The sequence below is a fragment of the Melanostigma gelatinosum genome, assembly GCF_949748355.1.
Source record: "Melanostigma gelatinosum genome assembly, chromosome: 18".
NCBI classification, from domain to species: domain Eukaryota; kingdom Metazoa; phylum Chordata; class Actinopteri; order Perciformes; family Zoarcidae; genus Melanostigma; species Melanostigma gelatinosum.
In genome coordinates, this window is record NC_136651.1 from 4,645,478 (window position 1) to 4,659,130 (window position 13,653).

A 13,653-nucleotide genomic window follows, 5' to 3' on the forward strand; every position below is an offset into this window, starting at 1 on the left:
TTCTCCATTAACTAAAGCTACAGTATGTCAGCTGCAGTGTGGTTGCAAGGTTTTACTCCGCTCTTCCAAGCTCATCTCCAGGGTTTTTGAACAGAATTCAATAACAGGTATTCAGTTATCCCCGTCATGACAATTATTGATGATACATTGATCCATTTCATGTAATTCACCCTGTGGATTACGAGGTACTTTCCTCCATTTTCTTGAAAATGCTCCCCGTTTCCCTTTTGTCGTCCTTCTCTCTGTGTACCCTTTTCATTCCCTTTTCTTTTTTTTCTGCCTGCTGATCCATATGCTGCCCCCCCCTCCAGGTTCAGTGAGTCTGCAGTGTGATGTAGAAGGAAGGTGTGCGTGTCGTGTCGGCGTGACAGGGGAGAAGTGTGACACATGTCGGGCTGGCTTTCACTCGCTTGGCCATGGCGGCTGCAGGTGAGCGACACGCATACACACTGATGTGCTCACACAAGAGCCATCAAAACAAAGCAAACATTTAAAGCATGACTAAATAGTAGACAATAGAGAGAAGGGGTTATTAAAACTGGTATAAATATTATGGAAAAATACAATTAAATAGTTTTCCTTTTCAATCCAATGTTCAAAACTGGAAACACATGGAAAAAGAAGGAAACATTGGTCTACTGCTCTATGGAGACTGTCCTGTTGCTGTTGTTTTGGTTGGTGAGCCGGCCCTCCTCACCAGCAGAAACACACCCGGTGTTTGAAGATCCCATGCGGTCTCCTCCACCTGTTACCATGGTGACCGGATCGAGCCTCACTGCCTTCAGAAGCTTCAGAGAACCATTTCAGCCGCAGACAACCCCAAGGTCAAACTTGACCTGAGAAACCTGCTTTTCTTCAAAGACAGTGTTATGCATGATGCGTTAGTGAGGAGAGGCTCGTGTTGTATAGTTGTGCATAGAACATTATGCCGTGCTAATCTGGCTTCATTGACCCGAACATCCATAATCTCTTTCTACTGTCACCAACTACTATCAGTAAGCTATCTATAGATCGTGAATAATTCAACTTAGTAAAACAAGCTAATTCCTGTTTTTTTCTTATGTATTTAATTTTCTAGCATGTTGTCAATAAATGATTCTATTTATTTAAAGAAGTACTGTTTGGTGTTCCTTGCAGAGACAAACGAATCACTGATTGGAAAGAATATCACATAATTGTCAGAGTCATGGCTGACCACAATTGTTCTCTGTTAATTAGCATTCTGAGTAGGAACAAAACGTCTCTTGAAATATTGTTTCTTTTATATTTGTGCTTGGCTCTGATTTGGATTGCTTCAGTGTGCTACAAGAATGAGCTCAGCGGGTTTAATTGATTTTAAGACAGGCAGAGTTGCTTTCATCCCAAAGATATGAGGCTGATTTACCCCTGAGGCTTTGCACACTCACACTCAGTCGGGGTGCTTTTCTTTTTTTTGCATCCTTTGTTGCAGCTTGAAGATGGACTGACCTGCTGCATACATTTTGATGATGAAAAGCACATTCCTACTTTCTCTGACCTGAGAGTTCTCATAGTATGCATGCATAAGAGCCTGCTTGTAAATGTATATGATATATATATGTGTGTGTGTGTGTGTGTGGGTATGAGAAGTATGTTGCAGTATTTATATTCATGAGAAGTCTATCCAAGCTTTCCCTGACCTCCTCTCTCTGCCGAAGGAATGCTAAGTTGCGATGGTGTTGAATTGCATATCAATGGCTGTTTGGTGTTTACATTATTTCTCAACACCTAACTCTGGCAAAAAAAACAGTGGAACTGTTAAACAGAAAAGTAGAACTTCATTTGTATCTCTTGAAAAACGATCTTAATATTTATTCTTGTGACTTAAAAGTTGCTACGATCATTATTTTGGTATAAACAAAGGATGTGTAAATGAAAGGGGTGACTCGAAACCAATTGTGGTCCTTTGGTTGCGGTTATTGGCCACCATCTTTTAGCGTATGAATAAATAGGGACAGCAAACGACAAAACATACAGCCCAAAATGAATACATTTTTTTATATTTGTTTTATGAGTGACTTAAAATATTGCTATAACAAAAAAACAACTCCAAATGAATGCTAATGTTACTTCACATCTGAATGCGTAGGAAACTGTCAACAATGTTCAGCATATCAACTTTAGTGGTTATTCTATTCAAGTGCTGTGTTTACGGCTTGTACTCGACCACATACCGGTAAAGTTAATGAAGGTTGAGAGTGAGGCTCACGATAAGAGGCTTTTCTCAATATCACAAGTTTGGACAATAACAAATTCATGAATCAGAAGTGTACAATAATTGTACAGCTGACTCTTAGTTTGGATTATCGTCACAGATTCTTTCAATACACACATATATGCATGCACACACACACAAACACACTGTTTTTTTCTCATTCATGCAGCAAAATCAGGCTGTCGAGTTGAGGTGTGAATCATTCAGACCACTGGAGCAGAGACAAGTGGAGACGGCTTGCCTTGGGATGATTGAATTATTTGTATAGTGCCGCATTAAAAACATAGATTCTGTTTTTCAGTTCCAAAGAAAAGTAATCAATCAATCAATCAAGGTGATCAAGCGCATTTTGACGTTGTCCAAGTCACCGCTGACGCACACTGTGCACCTCGCTTGCTTTTCTTCAACGTTGGTCACACAGCCTTTACTGTTTTCTGATGCATTGTGCACTAAATCTCGCCTCTGAGTGTTGATGATTTGAAAGTTATTAGGGAGACCCAGGTTCAAAGCCCAGGACAAGTATCCATGTTGTCGAGGCGTCCTTGAGCAAGACGCCCCACGGTTTCCTGTGCAGCTGACCATCTGTGATGTGGAGGGGGCAAGCCAATAGAGAATATCCTCGTGGAGTTCAAATGACATTATCCCGGTCCTTTAAATTCTTGTTCACACACACACACACACACACACACGTTTGTTTGGTGCAGTGGATTTAAATAATTCATTTTTACGTCACTTGTTGTCTGTAGGCCTTGTGAGTGTGACCCCAGCGGGACTGTGGACGACTGCTCTCCTCTGGATGGACGTTGTCACTGTAAGCCAAACGTGGAGGGGCAGAGCTGTGACAGGTGTGTTATAAGTTCGCTGCTTACGTCACGCATGTGCACACATATCACCCGTGGTTACCCTCCCCTATAGAACAACTGAAACCCTTCCTAACCATGTACAGAATATCGTGTTTTTAATAATGTATGAGCTTGAAACATTTATGTTATCACTCCTAGATTTGATAGTGATGAATACAAATATTTGCTGCAGTATTTTCCTTCCTGCAGGTGTGGCAGTGTGTTAAAGGTTTGAGAATAATTTGTCTGAAAATCGCTCCATGTTCTGGGGCTGTCCGTCACTGCTTTGACAGTGAACATGACTTTTCCAACATGTCAACAACCCCGTCTCTGCTTCCCCTCTGTCTGTTTCCGTCTTGCTCCTCTGGGATTTGGGATCAAACGGATAAACCCACCGTGACTTCAGCAACACACACAGCTCCCGGTCTCAAACTATTGAACAATTCTCTGCTCCATGTTTGCTGACTTTTTTTTGGCTGATTTCACGGCTCGTTGAGCAAGCCCCTCTCCTGTGTAATGTGACCAGTGTAGTGGCTGATTTTTAGCGGTGTTCCTCTCCCACCCATATGGCAGCTAGTGTCTGTAGGTCAGAGCTCAGGGTCCTTTCATCTGAGCTCCAGTTGGTCCCTTCTTCCAAAACATTGCAGTCTGCAGCACTTAAAGCGATTAGTAAGAATAACACTACAGCAGGGATGTGGTAAATAGCTGCAATGAGGTGTGCAGCATATGAATGTTAATCACTTTTTATGCATGAGGGTATGTGTGTGTGTGCCCACCCACAGATGCAAGCCAGGTTTTTTCAACCTACAACAAGTGAACCCAGCAGGATGCCAAGCGTGCTTCTGCTTCGGCCACTCGCTGGTCTGCTCCTCCTCCGATCACTTTGCTGCTGTCAACATCACTTCTGACTTCTTTGAAGGTATTGTCCTTGACTCACCAGATAATAATGAGGTTTCCTTGTTCGTGTGGGATTGTAATTACCCGGCTAAAATGAACAAGACCGACGATGTTTACTTTGTTCTGACTGTCTTAATTCTCCTTAACTACCATGTGTTTTATTGTGTGTTTTATTTATCAGCGAGTGTGTACTGTTCTGTCGCTGTGTTTCTTTCTGGATATCAACTTGTTGGATATGTGGTTTTGTTTCATTTGGCGAGAGCCTTTTTAACATGTGGCCAAGAACAGCTGAAAACTCAAGAGCTCAACGCTCTGCAACTTAAGAAAAGGCATTCAAACAGACAAAACACTGACTAATTAGAAAATCAATTCGACAACACATATGCAGCATGACGAAACAAGCTGCAGACGCAGAAGAAAACAACCAATTTTAGAACACACATACCTGCCAATGGTTGGAAAATGAGCGATTTAGGTTGATTTCATTTCTAACATTCTGAGTGCATGATTCATATAGTATTGCACATAATCTGCTGAAAGCTATGTGTGTTTTCTTTAGTTGCAGTGTGTTGAGCCCTTAGAGCCACTGTGCACAGTTGTTGTATTTTTCTCTGTTGTTGACAGACAGAATAAAACGAATAGAAAAACAATCTGAATTCACATCTCCGGAAAGAACTCAAATGTTTCAACTGTTTGCGAACACTGGTACGTACCATATCGATCCAGGCTGTTTGTGATGCAGAGGAAATCTATGATTCATGTTTTCTGTTGTCTCCAGATCAGGATGGCTGGTTGGGAGAGTTCTCCGGAGGGCAGGAGTACCCCCTGCTGTGGAAGGAAGGTGAAGTCTACCTGCTGCCTCTTACCGAGGAAGACATCGGCTTCTACAAAGCCCCTGGTGAGTCAGAATGGAAAATAACAGCGATTTGAGTTCATCCATGGAGACGGATCGTTACCTCGGGCTGGGTCAAATGGGTGGGATACTGTTCCCAGGAAGCAGTGTTAGTATTGTTGACATTTATGTTATTCTGTAAATAAATCCTCCAGTTGTTGCTCCTCTAGCAAATATGTAAATTGTATTGGTGTTAGTAGAGCATCTTTAATACCCGTAGCTTGTTCCTGTTGTTCCTCAGTGAGATTAATCAGGTTATTTGGCAGCGGGTCATGCGGCGGTTATTCTGACACCATTTCCTCCAATCCGTTATCGGAGCCATTAGAAGATAAGGGAATAAGCTGGCCCAGCTACAGGACTTAGGGCCCATTTCTATCAGCCGCCCCAGCAGCAAAGGCCTGATGGAATTGGATGTCTTGGCCATGCTGGAGAAGCAACAAAGTGAAAATTGGCTTGGTTTCTTCTTGGCTCCACTAAGTCGATTCTAGGCATCAACTCGCAGGCCCTCCAGCCGCCACGCAGTCCACAGCCAACAGCAAAACAGGAGCAATCCCATTAACTCCGCATCCTGGAGGTTTAATGCCCAAAACGCGCGATCACAGAGAACAACTCCATTTGGAGGAATCTTTTTTTAGAAAGATGAAACGCTAACAGCAGGATGTGACAAAGCCTGGTGGTCAGGCATCATTTGTAGAATGTCGTTATGAATGCACTCATAAGACATGGATGTGCAAGTTTGATTGCTGTGTGTGTGCGTGCGTGTGTGTGTGTTTACATGTGCAAGTCCATAATGAATGCCTACAGTCTTTGCCATATATATGTGCAATTATAAATGTACATATTTAACAGCGTCTTTTAAAGTTGCTTTCTTCTTCACGCGGGCTATAGTGACGTCTCTGTGAGCCACAACACACAGATTAGTGGCCCAACTGGCCGAGAGCAGCTTTATGGCAGCCTGCTTATCTACTTCGCGCAGTGCTTGTTTATGTTGTTTGTCCACATAATAAATGCACAAATCTATTGCCTTGCCATCCCTATTAATGATCTCATTTCCTCTCCGTTTTTCATCGTGGTGCATGTGTACAGTAACTTTGAAGATTAGACCAGAGTTGCAGTGGCTTTGAAAGCAGCTCTCAAATGATCTCTCTTTGCCAATGCTTCTGCTCTTTTACCATTTAATTTGTATTTGTGCTGAAATCCGTCCGCTGTGTTCTTCACCAGAGTACGAGATAATTCTGAGTGACAACTCCGCGTCGAGCATCATGCGAAATGCAATTTCTGTGGTTCCCATGAATGTATTTGTCACCGTAGTTTGTCTTGGGATTCGGCTGTCACACAAGGGACCGGATTCAATCATCGGCTCTTTTTATTGAATTCTTAGAGAGAACGGGGGTTTGGGATCTGCGTAGCTCACCCAGCTCCAGAAATATCAGCCGTCGCTGCAGAGGACAAGAGGTCACTACCAGTATGCCAAGTGCCAAAGTCCTAAATGTATGTAGGTAGACGTGTGAAATGTGTATACATGTGGACACTTGGGGACACAGTCTTCCTCTGATGCATGTGCAATGCCACTTGTCCTGCTCCTGATCCTGGACATCTGCTGACAGTTGACACAGGCTGGGCTCAAGTCCCCGTCAACATACTGAACACTTGAGCTCAGCTGCCAGGAACGATCATAGACAAACATGAAGTACCTCCCTAAACAGTTGCTTTGACCTGCCTCCAACAACTGTGGTCACCACTTGATTCTGCTGGACAGCAACTGTGGCTCTCTTGGCTGAGCAGCGTTTCATGCTGAAGGGGAGATCATCTAACATAAGTCCTTACAGCCATCTGTTGAGGAGCTTGCAACGTTGATCCTTTTCATATCTGCAGCACAGGCCAACCTGCTAAGCCCGAAGCAACAGGGAGTCGAGAAAAGGAAAACAAAGAAGGGAGGAAAAAACGTCTGAATTTAAATGAAACAACCGTCTTGTAGAAGGCAAGAGAGCAGCATATGGCTGCTCTTGTGTTCGGTTTATGAGTGGAAGAGAGTAAGGATCCTTGAGAGCAGCTCCAGGCTACCTGTCACTGTGATTCAAGCAGCAATTGCTAAGCTAAGAGACTCAAACAACCTGCACCCAGCTCTGCATGTAAACCAGTCTGGGGGCTTTGTCATCTGGAAACAAAACAGAAAGAAGACGAAGCAAAGGGAGATGATACAAATGAGTGGGGGGATAGAAAGAGAAGGTAGAAAGAACAAAAACAGGGGGAAAAAGAGTACCCAAAGACAAGCAGAGGGCCAGTACTCTAACATAGAAGGTGAAGGAGTGCTTGAGTGTGGCTTGAGAGGTAGAGTAAAGTATGCTTGAACAAACTCAGTTGTGCAAAGTGTTGGTACCCATTCCAGATGGCCTCACTCAAAGGCCTGGTGTACAGCCTGCCCTCATAGCCTCCTCCTGGCTGCATCCCAATGCATCCCCAATCTCTCTCCGAGGACTCTGCGTCTCCCGCGTGCTCTGTTGTCTTGACACAGATGATTCCTCGGCCAGTGTCTTCATCATGTTGTGCTTCAGGGAGCTTGAGAGAGTGATGCAAACCATGCCTACTTTCTTCCCCTCCAAACACTTGACCAATCACTGCGTGGTCCTGCCAATTCCAAGGTTGGAGAGATTTTGGCTGGGAGGACTTCAGATGCTTTTGACAATCTGTCGGCCACTTTGTTAGAGCATTCTGAGGACTTAAGGCTGTTCCCACTGACAACAGCGCTTTGTCAAAAACATCCAATATCTTCATTCATTTTAGATCACAGCATTGGCACAACGATGCAGAGTGTACGGTGGAGTACATGGCATTAATTGTTTTGTTTTTTACGTGGTATCGAGAATTGTGGAATATCAGTGGTATCGGTATCGACACTAGAGTTCTAGTATTGCAACATCCCGAGTTAGACTTGTTTGAAAGTTTGACAGCCGGTGGACTTCAGATCATTGTGAAAGGCTCGGAGAAACAAATTGAAATATCAGCAACAATTACTTTCATTTTTTACATTTTAAAATGTTGGGATTTTTGCTTTAAGGAATACTTTGGCATGTTGAGGAACACTCAAAGTTTGCACTGCTAACACTGTTAGCACCGTTAGCTTTAAGCCGCTCCCTATTTCGCATGATGCACCTTTAATAAACCATTTAATGAAGAATTAGCTGATCAATTCATTGCCTAATGGTTGAAGTACTACACATGTTTTTTCAAAGAAAGTGTATCTCAGTTTTGTGAGAAGAGAAACATCCTCATATACTGTATGTGCAGCCGGCACACACTGGTATTTAGAGATTGCTAAACTTTTTAATTCTCTCCAATTTGTCATGTGAGGTATAATAATGAATATAAATCCACGGCAATACACAGACAGCAGATCACGCATACACATGATTAATCCTTTCATTGGTTTCTTTTATAGTGATTCATTGCTTTGGAGTGGGGCCCGCAAGTGCGGCCATTTTTGGATGTTCTATTAGGGTTATAAGTAATTATGCTGTGGTACCTCCGTCCTCGCAGACAAAGAAAGAACCACCAGGAACCACACTGATGCAAATCCAACCCCAGCAGAATAATGGCCAGCAAGCTGAAACATGACCACTCACAACCATAAGGGAGCACTTTAGTAAAGAATATTAGCTTAGCCACACAACAGCGTTACTGGGCTCATTACCCACCGTTATGCAAGGAATGTGCAGTATATATTTACTATTAATCATTTCAAAAGTAATATCTGTTGACTTTTATTTTCTGTGAACACGAGTTTCCTATATATTACTCATTGTAACCCAAATATAGACAATTGCCTCTTCTCTTTTCCCAAAAATGGTGGCTCTGCTGAGACTGTTTTCACTTATTAACTTAATGTAACAATGATCATCTGTTGGCCGATGTCAAATATGCAGCACCTAATAGAGGAGAATGTAGAGATTGTGTCTAAATTGTATTAAAATATCCACACAAAGGTGTGCTGTATGGAGCTCAGAAACTACAAAAGGCAATTACTAAATGTTATTATTATTATTATTTAGTAAAACAACAAGGCTATTTCACGCTTTTATCTATTTATTTTTCAGCCTTTTAGTTTTAATTTTCCTAGGTCTTGGTGCACACTTAATCATTCATTGATTCTCTCGTTTCATCCCCAACATTTGCTGTTCTCTTGCCCGCATGTCCTGAACACACCGAGCGCCAGACTTCTTAGCGAGCTACCGAGCTGCTGCTATCTTTCCTTATGAAATCATCCCAACCAGTGGAGCTGACGTGAATCATCATGCTAAATGAGTAAACGTAATCCATATGCTGTAGAAACAGCAAATACGAAGTCAGAAAATATATTTTTTGGGGAAATTTGGGCAAATAGTCTCAATACTAAAAGCAGTCTGTTTTGTGTTTGGGTCTGAATTTGCACTGGTATGAGTGGTGGCTTGTTGGAGTCAGGAATGAGTATTGATCTGTTGTTGTTTTCTTTACCTCTCGTCCATTTCGGTTGTTTTTCCACTGGGCAACATGTTTCGATGTGAGAGAGCTCATTGAAGGCAGTCCTGTCGAATTGGTGATGGATTTAATCTCACGCTCTTTTATTTTCCCGACTGACTGATTTTTCTTATTCTTTGTCATCAAGTATTGATTGTGAAACTACACTGAGATGTTTGGGACCTCATTTCCCTTGAGAAAGCGCTTTGTCTTTACTCCCCCTGCTCCTGATTGGATGTAATTATCTATTTTCTATTGATTCACATTGACATGAATGATGCCTGACTGGACTCAGAACAGAAAGTGCTATTGATTGGTCATGTAGTTGAAGCCTTTCCCCTTCCATCACTGCTTGTTTTTCATTTCTTACAAATACTGATCCCACAGTGTTGAATGGTAAATATAGATAACAGTGTGTTGTGCTTCATTCATGTATGCTCTCATTGAAATTGAATTGCTTAAAGTAACAGCTGAGACGGAAGGCAGCAGGTTATTTTCTTTTATCTACGAATATGAAAAAAAGCTCAGCTTTTTGAGTTTGGTTTGTTATTTGTGAAAGTTTGCAGCGTATTAGAGAGAACAGAGACGCAGTAATGTGTCACTTGTTTCATGGAGAGTGGAGCAGGTGGACTTAAACGCAGGAGACGGCAGGCAACAGGAATAGAAAGAAATAACTTTTTTATTGAAAGTCTGTGCAGGCAAGGCAAAACTGAACATTACAAAACAGAACCAAGGATTCAACCAGGACTTAAATATGACACGACTACATACGAAGTGGACGTGTTGTCACCGTGGCGTCACTCATTGGTTTGTGGAATACGGATTGAAGCCTCGAGTTCAGCATATTGGCCGGTTTTGTTAGTCGCCATCTTGGTTTTTTGGAACCAGAAGTGACACGAGAGTGTGGAGCTGAGTATAACCGCTAAATAAGACACTTTCAGGCGACCAAATTGTTAAAAATGACTTTCATGAACACTGTGAAAGGGTTAAAGTTCAAAGACTAAAAACATGAACAACGCTCAGACTGGACAACGCTGTGGTAGCAACCTTTCAAAAAGCCATGCCCTAAGCATGTTTTGTTGCCTATTTTACTCTAAAGGGGCCCCCTGATGGCCAATAGAGAGAATGCAAGCTTAAGGCACTTGCACAAACGCTTCACTTTTCAGGGCCAGAGGTTGCCGCCTGATTTAAACACAAACTTATCTAACGAGGAGTGAAGTGCAGGTGTAGAGATGGGCAGAGAAGCTCAGGTGAGGGGAATGTGTTGATTGGCAGGGGAACAGGAAAGGACTAACGAGGCTGATTCAGAGCAGGTGTGTAAATAGACAAACAGAAAACCCAAAACCAAGAAAACAAAGTCTACAACTATCCCCGGTCTTCACAAGAAATCTGAAGGCATCTGGACACGGAGCCAGAGTGTGACAATTTCAACACATGAGAGCAGTTTAATTTTAACTCGATGATATATAACTAATATATATATATAATAAACCAAAATAAGTGATTTGTAAAGCTAATATTTATTGGACCATGAAACAATAATAACAACAAAAAAACGATTGAAACCAATTGAAATACTAATTACATTGCTCGCCACTCAAAAAAAGTAATAACTTACTCCTAATAACTTCAACACATCACTGATTAGTACATTACCGACAGCATCCAAAAACCAGATTTTGGCGTGTCAAAACGTGTTGCAGGTCAGATGAAAACACTGACTAATCTGGCCGTCACTGTCCCAGTGAGAGTGGGCTTGAGATGTACAGAAGGGGGGGGGCGGTTGGTTGAGCAGATATTAGACGATCAGACTGTTGACTTGCTCCGCATGACGCCAAAGGCACCTCGCAAGCAAAATCACCCACTCAAGTCCTTAGCCCTCCCAACCCCCAGAAGAGCTCATGATGTACTTCACACACGATTACACTCAAAAACAAGGTGGCAACCAAGCGTGCAACCTGTCTGTTTTGCCCACTCGCTCACCCAGAGCAGGTAGCGAATGGCAGCATAGTTGTTTTTTTCCAAAGATTGTTGTGATTTTTTTCATTTTTGCAGCTCAAGTGCAAGATGTTCTACAATAGCAGGTGATGTGTTGGACGGCAAGACTTCTGTCTACTTTTACAGATCAAAAGCACCACTTGTGAATGTTTTTTCCTTGAGCCAGCTTTGGGATGTTGGTGGTGAGGTGGGGGTATGTCTAGTGGTGGCTAAGATCTTTGAAGTCCTGTAAATGTGGTGTAATGAGCCAGAGATGAGAGGGTGGGTTATTGACTCTTGCAGTGCTTCATGTGTGCTCAAAAAAGCCTGTACCCCTCTGCCCTGATGAACACACACACACTCACTCACACACACACACACACACACACAGACTGAAAGAGAAAGGAATGGGCTGAATATTTCTGAACATCCACGAAAAATAAATGCTAATTAACCTTCCACCACAACACACTTGCACAAACAGAAACCCGTGTGCCCTCTGTGTTTACTACATTAATGGAGAGTTGGCTTCAATAATAAAGCTGACTCCACCCACCTCTCTGACATCCAACCTCTGATCGCCCACCAGAGAAATTCCTGGGTCATCAAGTCTACAGCTACGGCCAGCTCCTCTCCATCACCTTCACCTCCGAGACCTCCGAGCTGCTCCCCGACCACGTCACCTTGCTCCTCCAAGGCTCTGGAGTCACCCTATCTGCTGACCTTTCACCCCAACCCGTGCTTGACCACGACCCCGGCCTCACGTTGCAGCACTCCTTCGTTGTCAGGTACTGGGACGCAGGCATGGGGCTGTCAGTTTGTAAGTCTGTGCACATGCTTTTCTTTTTCTTTTTTACTGTTGAACTTGTGTCTCTCGAGAATACCAAAGCGTCTGCCTTAATGTGTGCATAAGAATGGATGTTTGTTTTTCTCTGCAGCTATGCAACTCCCTGTTGCCTGACTTGTTCCTTGTTACAATATATACATAGAGTCCGCAGAGTACAGACTATCCAGGACACCCAGGCACTGACTGCAGCTCGACTACGTTGACAGTGCTGTCATGGTCCCAGCAGAATGTCAGGATATAAATGTCGCGATGAGCCTGCTCCCCCATGCGCTAGCTGTCATGTAGATGTGCAGGTACAGAGCAGCAGCATTACATTTACAATTTTCCATTTCATACATTTAGCAGATGGTCTCACACAGAGTAATGTGAAATGAGTACAGAAGTGGAATGACACAAAAGTCACCAAGAGTACAAAATAGGTGCTACTAAGGGAGCGCAGGAGTCAAATTTACACTTCGCTGACAAATTATCAAGGAGGTAAAATTAAGGGATAACAATTATTATTGCAATTCCTCCTAAAGGGGATGTGAATGTGTCTACTAAATCTCATTTTACTCAAAACCACAAATTTGAACCTTCTTGAGACTTGTCTGCACAAGATTTTGTGTCAATCCATCAAGCAGATGTTGAGATTGTTCACTGGAGAAAACTTTGACCTGCTGTTGGCGCCAGTTTTGAAGTCAAAGGATCACCTAAGCCTTTATGGACTCGGGGGGGCCGTGTCTCGACCGAATTTCATGGCAATCCATCAGATTGTTGTTGAGGTATTTCAGTCTGGACCAAAGTGTTGGGCCCGTTGACCGGCCGTCCCTTGAGCCACGACGCTATCATGGCTAAAAACGGGTTAGTATAAGAAAGATGGGATTATTCTTTAAAAGGTCACATCAGGCCACAAATATATAAATAGAGGAAAACTTCTCTGGAGCTTGTAGGAGTCTGATGTTGTGACGGGACCGGCGAGGTCACTCTACCAGTTTGCTCCAGGAGGCAGGGAAAGGAGAGCTCAGTGGATTACAGCGACAGCATGCAGAGTGTTAGATTGAGTGCCCGTGGCCTGGAAGCACAGTTATATGGGCAGTGGTCCCTTTGCAGCCTGATATGCCAACCCCGGGGCTTCAAAATGCATGTAAGCAGCCACGGAGAGACAGCAGAGGAATTCTGATATGATTGATTTTGATGAGAAAAACTCTGTCATTGAAGGAGCAAAGTAAAGGTGGAGATCATACAAAAACCTTGTGACGAGGCATTACAATTCTGACTGATATTTAGACCTTGGAGGTAGGTGTGGTTTCTATTAGAATTCAACAGCACCTCTTTGAAAACTGCAACAATCAAAATCAAGCTGTGACACAGTTCCTGTCACAAAAAGCTGATTATGTTTACATTACTTGTAGCTGTCAGTCTGCTGTTTATGTGTTCTTGTTGCCTACTGTTAGATTAGATTATGTTTTTAAATTGTAATAGTTTGTTT

General features: G+C 42.9%; 1 protein-coding gene across 1 annotated transcript in view; it reads left to right on the plus strand.

The window, feature by feature from the left end:
* lamc3 (laminin, gamma 3) overlaps positions 1 to 13,653 on the plus strand; it is an 89,090-nt gene that overhangs the window by 40,016 nt on the left and 35,421 nt on the right. Inside the window, exons 6-10 of the mRNA XM_079289946.1 lie at positions 312 to 429; positions 2,980 to 3,078; positions 3,858 to 3,994; positions 4,751 to 4,870; positions 11,925 to 12,123. Coding sequence (XP_079146072.1) covers positions 312 to 429; positions 2,980 to 3,078; positions 3,858 to 3,994; positions 4,751 to 4,870; positions 11,925 to 12,123 — 673 coding nt within the window. The remainder of the gene's footprint in view (positions 1 to 311; positions 430 to 2,979; positions 3,079 to 3,857; positions 3,995 to 4,750; positions 4,871 to 11,924; positions 12,124 to 13,653) is intronic.